This window comes from Rhynchophorus ferrugineus, unplaced genomic scaffold (assembly GCF_030347505.1).
Source record: "Rhynchophorus ferrugineus isolate W39M unplaced genomic scaffold, kcgeb_rfMv2 rfM10, whole genome shotgun sequence".
Taxonomy (NCBI): Eukaryota; Metazoa; Arthropoda; class Insecta; order Coleoptera; family Curculionidae; genus Rhynchophorus; species Rhynchophorus ferrugineus.
In genome coordinates, this window is record NW_027472589.1 from 939045 (window position 1) to 949356 (window position 10312).

General features: G+C 39.0%; 2 protein-coding genes across 2 annotated transcripts; both read left to right on the forward strand.

The window, feature by feature from the left end:
- Positions 1–706: 706 nt before the first annotated feature.
- Positions 707–3478, forward strand: LOC143203569 (uncharacterized). The gene is made up of 11 exons (XM_076415774.1): positions 707–864; positions 950–1131; positions 1194–1638; positions 1693–1877; positions 1934–2027; positions 2084–2304; positions 2360–2591; positions 2641–2819; positions 2876–3137; positions 3190–3330; positions 3392–3478. Exons 1-11 carry the CDS (start codon positions 804–806, stop codon positions 3400–3402), a joined length of 2013 nt encoding a protein of 670 aa, XP_076271889.1. The 5' UTR covers positions 707–803; the 3' UTR covers positions 3403–3478.
- Positions 3479–7778: 4300 nt separating this feature from the next.
- On the forward strand, positions 7779–10312 carry LOC143203570 (uncharacterized). Its single transcript, XM_076415775.1, has 12 exons — positions 7779–7936; positions 8020–8114; positions 8168–8303; positions 8360–8506; positions 8566–8744; positions 8801–8879; positions 8938–9158; positions 9221–9437; positions 9491–9645; positions 9702–9915; positions 9972–10133; positions 10198–10312. Exons 1-12 carry the CDS (start codon positions 7876–7878, stop codon positions 10218–10220), a joined length of 1689 nt encoding a protein of 562 aa, XP_076271890.1. The 5' UTR covers positions 7779–7875; the 3' UTR covers positions 10221–10312.

Here is a 10312-nt window from a genome sequence, read left to right on the forward strand (position 1 = left end):
ATATATATATATATATAAACATATTATATATATATTATATATATATATATATATATATATATATATATATATATATATATATATATATATATAACAACTCCTTAATAGTCTCTCAAGAAAATGGCGAATGCGCTGGTCTGGGTTTTTAAAGTTTCCTCCAGAAAATACGAAATTTAACGAAATTAAAATGGTATTATTGGTAGTAGTAAGTATAGAGCGTCTTTTTTTCAATACTCATCAATAGGTTCTTTTAAAAGCCCCCTTTTATTAATAATATTTACCTACTGCTAGATGAATATTTCTTCAATTGCCAACAAACCTGCATGATCGAGATGATTTAAAAAAATATAAAGACGAAATTAAAATACAGTGAGGTATTTATAAATATTAATATTCTTCTTCTGATCACAAATTCTTAATGTAGACTCTCAAAAAATGGCGAAGGTGCTAGTTTGGTCTTCAGTTGCTAGAAATTTAGCCAACTTAATGTTTGTATTAGTCTAGTATACAGCATGTTTTGCTTACTTATACTTACACTTACCTATTGCTAGACGAACCTTTCTTCAACTGCCAAAACTATCGTGCGAGGTCAACCGAAAATCGCTAAAAAAGTTATCAGTCCCTAAAAAAAACACATTTAGTTGTAAATTATTTTAAAAAATATAAGAACAATTTAATTTAATTGCCCGAAATTCTCTTATCCGCCAAGCAGTATCGAGCACGTAGCAGTGCCTCGGTTTTTCGGTATAAAAGATCCGAAATTTTCCGGTAGAGGCATCAGAGGTGAACCGCTCAAGTCAGCAATGAACCAGAAAAGGTACTCCGTTTTGTTGTGCGCCCTTTTGGCCAGCAGCTTCTATCATGGTAAGAACGTCTTTAACATTCGCCTTATTCACATTACATTCACATTTTTTTTTTCATTATTTGAATACAACAATTTTCGAAACAGAAATCTGTGCCAAGACCATCGCCAAAAGATCGCTGGGCTATGGGCCTCCCAATGTGATAGTCGGAAAACCTGCCGTCGCTCAAGTGGGACAGGTGGTCCAGATTGAACAGGCGCCTCAAGTAGCACAAGTAGCCCAAGTAAGTCAAGCACAAGCCATCGGAGTGAACAGTGCAGCGGCTGCGGTAAGACAACGATTTAGTTCAACCCTACCGGATTAATTCCATCGACGATTTCCGCGTTCCAGAATCAACAGATCTCGACGTCATACTCTTCCTCCTCGTCCCATTCGGAATCCTCATCATATTCCGTTTCGCAGTCTTACAGCGCTAGCGAATCTGCGTCTGCCGCATATAACGCTGCCGCCGCAGGGTACGCCACTGGATACGGTGGCGTTTACCAGCCCGTCATCGATGGCAATCTCAAGCTGTACTCCAACCCCGCCAGCAACTACATGGCCCTGTACAACAGCGGTTCCAACTCGGCCGCCGTCTTCAACATCAACTCCAACCAGGTCGCCCTGTTGAACGGCAACGCCGGATACGGAAGCGTCTTGGACCTGGGCGCCAGTAGCGGTTCCTACTTCACCTACGAACAGAGCAGCACGGCCGCATGGCAAGCTCAGACCACCAGCTTCGAGTCGTACTTCAACAACCTCAACAACTTCAACGTCTTCAGCGGAATCAATGGAGGTAAGTAGGTCGGGAGACGAGATGGTAACCTTCACGCGTTTCATGCGGTTGCAGCCGTCAGCTACTCCTCTGCCAGTGCGAGCACCGTGGTTCAGAAGAGCATCAGCACCGTGGTATCCGACCTGTGGGGCAGAAGCGGTATCGACTTCGACGTCAACTATCAGAGAAGCATCGACTACACCATGGCTTTGAGTAGCCAGTTCATCACCACCGTGAAAGGCTTCAACGGACTCCCAGCCGTACGTAAAGTAGTAACGCGGATCCCTCCCGATCTACAATATGATGATTTTTACAGATCCTTGGTACCGAGCCCGTGACTTTGGGTTACGATTATCCTGGATTCGTCAACGCCCTGCAAGGTTTCGGAATTTTGGTCAACAGCTTGCCAAGTTCGTTGTTCGACACCCGATCTCGTGTACGTCATTCACCTTGATCTGTTTTTCAGGTGGTTTCGATACCATCCGAAGCGCCGACTACTCCATCAACTACCACAACATCTTCGGAGCTACCAACGGTGTCGAAGCCCTCACCCAGTACCTGTACCAGATCAATCCCCACTACGACCTGGGAGTGTACACCTCTATCCTGAACAATCCCCAGAATCTTTTCAATCTCATGGTGAAACTGGGCGGTAACGTCAACTGGGGAACCACCGGAGCTTTAAAGGTTGGCAGTTGGTACTCGCCAACTCCGATATTGACGGTATCTCGTCCTGTTCCAGATCATCCTCGGTCTGACCAGTTTGGATGCCAGCAACGATTCACTATACGAGCTCTTGACCGTGATCACCGAATTCTCCGCGGCCACCACATACGGCCTGAACAGCCGACTGGACCTGATGCTCACCGAACTCCAGAATCTGTTGTTCTTCAACAAGCAAAAGAACTACGGCGCCGCCTTCAGCGGTCTTTCCAACTGCATCAACGGTTTCAGGGATAGGAGCCTGATCATCAGTAAGCGACCTAAGTCTGAAGTGGAACAGGTTTTAACCATTTTTTCCAGACAAAATCAACGTCGTGGAGATAATTGACCTCCTCATCGATGGCGTCCGAAAGGGACCAGACTATTCCATGCCACTGATCGCTTCCCTGTTGTTTAAAGTACGCAACGTGATTGACATCAACGTGTCCGTGCCAGCTCTCGTCGTATCCCTCCTACTTGACCTGAACAACCCACTTGGAGTGAGTGATTGAAGCTCTAATATAGGGACGGGGTACTAAATCGACCTGATTTCCAGTTGGACGTCGTCAAGAACTTCGGATGGAACCTGGACATCGCACCTCAAGCCGGCAACATCTTGCCACAGTTCATCAACGTTGACCACATCGCACCTTTGATCAATTCGTCGCCGTACTCACTACTCACCGGTTTGCCAGTCGTCAGTAACGTGATGGGCTACATCAACGACGCCTTCGCCAAGGTCGCCCCAGCTTACGACATCAACTTCAGCCTTAAGTCCATCCTGAACCAAAACAAATATTTCCCTGATTTGCTCAATGGTATATCGTCGTGGATGAATACTTGACAGGATATTAATGCTCTCCCTTGCAGGTGTCTTCCGTCAAGTAGGATTCGTCCTCTTCCCCGCCTCCAGGCCGGTGCTGTCCTCCGTGCAGAACATCGCCAAGTACACCACCAGTTTGGAATCAGTGTGCGGATTGACCAACAGCGATTACGCCTTCTTCAACGGACGTAAGTCTCTCGGAATTCCTATATAGGACGTAGTTATTTATTTATTATTCGATATTTACAGCTTATTATTAAGTAAAATCAGCAACGAAGGACCTTATTATGTAACATAGAGCGAACACTGAAACATTAATAAATTGAATTCATTGAATTTTTGTCTTTTTATTTTCAATCAATATTCTTCTAGTTTTCAATCAACATTTTCTGTTGATAGTAACCCTCTGCAAAGTTTTTCATACAAAGTAACAAATGTATTAAGAATGTTTATTTAATTTATTTGTTCTAAGATAATAAGCTCGTTTATAGTATTGGATAACAATGAAAATGCATCGAACTCAACAATACATTATTTTTACCAAATATGCATCTGATAATAACAAAAACCAGCACTAAAATGACTAATGGGCTCTTCTTTATAACTGTGAGTTCAGAATTTTAGTCGATATTAATCAAATAGTATATACATATACTAACAGGCCAATTGGAAAGTCTCCGGCCTACCATAGTAAAACACATTTTTGTGGCAAAATTAGTTTTTTGTTTATTCAACATAATTCCCTTTAAGGGTGATACACTTATTATAGCGACCCTCCCACTCTTCGATACTATTTTCGTAGTACGATTTGTCCTTTGCTTCAAAATAGACCTCAGTTTCGACGATCATCTCTTCGTTCGACGAAAATTTTGACCTGTTATTATATGTTTTGAAGATATTACAGTGGTGGTGTAGGAACCATCATTTGAATGTGTGAATGAATCAACATATTGACTACATAAAGCTTATGCAATAATGTTTTGAGAATGACTAAATACGAATAAATGAGCTTTTGTGAAAAGTGTTTTTTTTCCTGAGTTTCTGTCCTATTACTTGGCCAGTACCTACCAAGGCATACAATAGGTCATCATCTGAAGCTTCTGATATAAATATACGGTTAATTTTGTTTCTTATACCTGAGTTGTAACCTTTGATTGATATTACATTTTTTACAATAAGCTCTAAGGTTTTTTTATATCTACATTTGAATTACAATTTATTATTTTAAACAAATCTTCCTAGAAAGCAAAAACGTGATTTTACGTGTTTTTGTTCCATTTTGGAACCACTTATAGCAAGTAGTATATTAAGCATCAAATATTTTTCTAAATACTCCAGGGAGAAAAAAAAAAGTTTCTGACTAGTGAAGACAAGACTATAAAATCAACCGAAGTTATAGTGGATACAAATATAGTCTATACAAGATTGCTGTGAACATACGTCATCAATAATGTTTAATGTATCGCCTGCCGTAATTTTTAAATTTGTTTCAATATCAGGCAATATTTTCCTTCTCATTTTATTCCAGTTAAAAGGGATACAATGCTGTCTACCTTCACGTAGATTGTCTCCCTAACCAATTATTTCGAACAGGAACGATATAATGGGGGCCCCCCACTTGCCATAAAATTAGTTAGAGAGGTCAGCATTTTTACTGTTAAATATTCATTTGCTGCGGTTTTTATTGAACATCTATTTTTATATAGACATAGTCTCTGAAATATTTCAAAAAATGAATAACATAACAAGCGTTGGAAGAACAAATGATTAGGTATTATTATACATTTATTAATAATTCACCGCAGATATATTGCGCTTCGTGCTGGAAACAGGAAAGGTTAATAGCACCTTCGGTTTGGATGACCTCAGTCAGGCACATTGGAGTAGAAATTCCCAAATGATGTATACAAAATCGTGAACAGGCCATAAAAATAGATAGGAAAAGGGCGATTGGGAATGGTGTATATAATTAATATACGATAATTGTAGGAAATAGTATTCTAGAATGTAAAAGATTTATGTCCATTAGATATGTATGTAATTTCTCAGAATATACATGAGTATTTGGTTAAAGTGTGCGAGGAGAGAAAAAATACCAATTGTTTTGCAGATATGACATATGCATTAGGCAGAATTCAGTGATTAATTTTATCAAGAGTGGTCTACACAGATAGTAGCACAAGAAGTAAAAAATAGTGATATCAACATGAGTTCACATGGGAACACACCATACCAAAGGTAAATATGCTTTCTAATGAATGTAAAATATATGTTGGATATACAATTAGTAATTAGGTATATTGTGCCTTCAGGGGGATTAGGCCTTCATAGCACTATATAAAAAACGCAACTACTGCCTCATGGGTAATATGGAAAAAGTTCAATTTAAATACAATAGAACAACTCTAACTTATAAATTTTTGTGGCTGTATAACTAACTGTACTATTATCTACACTATATTTATTATTTTATTTAAACTAGAATTTTGTTATAAATCAAAACCAGACTGAACTGAAACTCAGAACTGACACGGCAACATTGTGACCTTTTGACGTCCTAAATTTAGATAACGTACGTTCACATCAACTTTGGATAGACTGTAACATTGATATACGCACCTGTCATCTGACAAAGAAGATGCCGATTTCAAAAAAATACTTTGAATATAGATAATAATCTGTGATAAAAATAGATAAATAACTCCTTAGAAGTCTACTGTGTACAACAACGAATGGTAGACGATAATTTGCGATGTTCAACAACACAAAGTTATTCGAAAAATGGCGATATGGCCTGAAATTTCCCAAATCGCTTAGAACGTAACTATTTCCTAACGTAGCATAGATAGGCATAGAAAAAGATAATTAAAATTGTTTTCGATGATATTGACATTCCGATATGCAAATGCTACCTCGCCTCTTACGCAGTAAAATTAGATCAATTTGATATAATAAACATTCAAAAATAATTAAAACAATATAAAAACATGCATACTGATGTTTGAAACTAATTATAAGTTTCGTCTTAGTTGAATTCGGAATTAGAGGGAAGAAATGTTAAATGGTTTCACTTGCAGAATATAATATATAATTCTAAACTTGATATTACGTCTCTTAACGTTAAACTACATAAATTATTGTCTCGAAATATATTATATTTTGGGTGTATGTACAGTTTTAGCCAGAAAACTATCAACTAAATTTTTTATTACTTTTAAAGAAACGAAAAAAGTTTCTAAAAGGGACTGGGTTTCAGCTGTAAGGCAAGCATAAAGTCATGCCTTAACAGTCTGAATATTATTCATCCTATATACACTAGTTTTACCTTTGCATTATAATAATAAATGTATTATTCATCATCAGAAGTAATGCTGTACAAGGGCGATTCATTTTGCTATCACTGGAGCAACATATCAGACGTCTCTTGGCTTCAGTTGTGTAGCACCCAATTCTTTGTTTTTGAATCATTCAACTGCCCTTCATACATCAGGAAATCTTTAATCGATCAAGATTTTATCATTCCACAAGTTCTGTGAAGGATACTTATGCAGAAACCTCAGTAATTAACCATTTTCATATTTTATTACGGCGCTGAAATTTGAACATCATGAAGTACGATATAACCTTGAATTCTTTACTTGCTGATATTAAATAGGCTTGCAGAATGCTTAGCCCATCACTAGTTTTTTTTTAATTAACAAAATTATATTCTCTGCTAATCAGTTATGATTTTGTAAGGATTTTTGAGCACCGACTATCTATCTATATTGTTCAAAAGAATAAGATGCATGTAAAATAACTTCTTCTATAACTAAATCCTACTCCAGAATCTCTATAATTTATATGTGATTTTACCATAAATTATTATATATAGGTTCCATATACACTATAGGTCATTTCAATCCATGTTCGTTTCAGAAATCAATAAGTATATCAATTAGAAATCTTAAAATGTTGAGGTAAAATCCTTTTAACAGTATGAATTAAAATTTTATTTGTAAAGGATTTTTTCATAATTCGAAATGAATGGTCAATAAAAATAAACATCTTGAAAACTACTTTACTAAGATGGAATACTTTATTTCTTTTTACGTTTGTATAGCTTTGACTAATTATTTTCAAATCTATAGACGTTAGATGATGTCTTTTAGTTAATGTGGATCCCAAATATTGGGTTTCTTACCCTCTCAGTATTTTGAAAGTTTACTGTATTTTGCCGTTAAAAATATTCGTATGGTATGACAGAATCATCATTAGTAATGATTAACCTAACCATTACCAGGTTTCACCTTTTAACGTTTCTTGCCTCTTTTAGTATGAAATTTTGTATATGCATATCCTACATACTGACGATAATCTCCCGACTTTGCTACCTTTGAATATCACTTTTTTAGGTCTTCGGCACGTCGTCTGTTTAACCAGTACTTCTGGTCATGTTAAGAAGAGCAACATTGGAATAATTCGTGAGTACATAAAAGATTTTCTGTATTTCAAATGAAAAAAAATATATTCGTAAAACTCCCCTAAAAATGTTTCTACTTTTTGTTTGCGCAAACATACGAAATGGATCGCTAAAAATTTCGCATATGGTAATGATAACACGACAATTGTTCACGGCTGGTATTCGAGCAATTCTTTTCGTTTAGAAATTCCCGAAATTTTTCCCGCAAAATGAATCCGGTATAAATGGAGGCCACCGCTAGACACCAAGCACATCGAAAACAAAATCGAACATGAACCAAAAGGCATATTCGGTTTTGTTCTGTGCCCTATTGGCCAGCACCTTCTACCATGGTAAGTACCATATTTTTTTTAATTTCTAATATTGATCATTGGCAAAAAAAATCACTCCGAGTTAAATATATCTGTGTTTACAGAATTGTCAGCTAAAGAGGTTTTACCACATCAACGGCATCATCATTCCTCATTGAAGAAGCATGAAAGAGCTGCGATTGCCCAGGATTGTTATCTGGTATATTATTATGTCTATTTATAGACTGAAATCAATGTATTTTACCTTCCTAGAAATGTTCTGCGAGTGTAAATGCTTCGGTTTCCGTGTTGGTCAATGTCGATGCTTCCTTGGTTGCCGCCTTCAACGCCAGCGCTCAAGTAGGTCTGGTGATTGACGTCAGCGCCAATTTGACGGCACTTTTCGATGGTAAGTGCGATATCCATTGGCGAGATCATCAACAATAAACATCCTCTCTCCCTCAGCTAAAGCTGGAGTGGTATTCGTCATCAACTTGTCCGAGAATCTAGTAGTGAAAATAAGTGGTGGATCCCAAGTATGGAGCGGTGGAGATTTCTCGGTCTACTTCAAGTCCCTTTCCAGTTTGTCCGTCCTCTACAGCGCTGGAAGCAGTAAGTATACTCGTCGATAAACCCAAAGAAGTTGCTGAAACCCTAACGTGTCTTTGCAGAAGTGAAAGTTTCGGATGTCTCCAGTTCAGACCTGGCCATAATCAACAGCATAGTGGTTGTTCTGGTAGCCGACGTATCTGTTCAAGTCAAACAGGACAGTTCCGTTGGTCTGGCCTTGGTCATCCAACTCTCCATCGACTTGGGTGTCATTTTGAAAGCTAACGTTGCCTTTTACGAGGTAAATTTTGTTTTATATATCGAGCAAGACGACCAACAAATATATTATTGTTTCAGCTTATATCCGGAGCTGCTACCTTCAACGTCCTTATCCTGGTAGGAAGAATAAAGGCTCTGTTGGCCATCTTAGGGGATGGTAACAACTCCCATTACCCACTGGGGACCGTGCTCTGACGAAATTCCTTTTTTTCCAGTGTCTCTGGAGGTTGCTCTTTCCGCCGGCGTGAACTTCAACTTTGGCGTGTACCTCTCCATCGAATCCGGCGCCGACGCCTTCGCTTACATCGCCTCGAACATCATAGTCGTCGTGGGAGTAGATAAATTCGCCTCTGTCCTAGAAAATCCTTTGATCGTCCTGTACGTTTTGATCAACTTGGCCGGTCCCAGCGATGGTAAAATAGTCCTAGTCCTACAGGTATCGTATTGACGGCAAGTAGCCGTTCACCTCCTTCATTATATCTCTCTGTCTCTCACCAGGTCTTGCTCTACTTGTTGTTAGCGGCTAAAGCCGAATACTCTGTAGAATCACTGACCAGCTTCATTCTCATATTGATCAGTCTAGCCGCCAACAAAGCTAGTGTAGCCATCAGCATCAGCATCTATTTGAACGTACTATTGAGAGTCAGCGCCATCCTCAACATCGCTAAATTCACCGAATTCGTCCAGGGGCTCATCGATGGTAGCTACGTATACTGTAAGTTCCACCAATCACTTTTAGCGTCGGTATTGGAGACGTGTTTGTTTCAGTGTCGGTGAAGATTGGAGTTATATTGCAGCTCTTGATCAGTGTGAAGGCTGGTCTCGAACTCGTCATCGCCGTACTGGTGAACCTCTCGGTTTCCGTCCTGGCAGTCGCCATTCTCCTGCTTCAGCTGGTGATCTTCACTACAACAACATTGGGCGTAAATATAACTCATTTTTGGTGTGATGATACCGTTATAATATGTACATACCTTAGGCGTCCATTCTGGCTAGCGTGGGCATCACCATTGTAGCTGGTATATTTGGAGCTCTACAAGCTGCCGCCTTAATTTCCGCCCTGGCTGTCTTTGTCGCTACCGGCGTACTCTCCGGGCTGCTATCGATTGTTCTTGGTCCAGTTATCGCCATCTTTAAAGCCCTTGGATTCGCCTACGCATCAGCCGTCTCCAAATTCCAAGGACTCCTCAAGGGTATTTCTAATTATATTTCAATCGCGCTCAAATATAACATTCACGACTTGTTCTAGCTTTCTTTAAGGTCAGCATCGGTTTCGGCTCAGCCAGTGATGCCGATGTCGAAGCAGTTAAGAAAATCCAAGCCCAATTGTCTGCATACGTCAGCAAAGGAGGTTCTTACTTCGTCGCCGCTTCCGGATACGTCAGTGTTAGCGTCAGCGCATCTGCCTCAGGTGAATATTAGTTCAGATTACGAAGAAAAAAACACATCGCTAATATCGTCCCAATGCTTTACAGGTTCCGTATCGGTGGGTTCTTAAATAGGGTCAGTACCCATCTATTCGATCGATAATATTAGCTTGTAGTTTGCGGTGTTGGTGACAAGAAATAAATGGTATGCACAACCATGAAA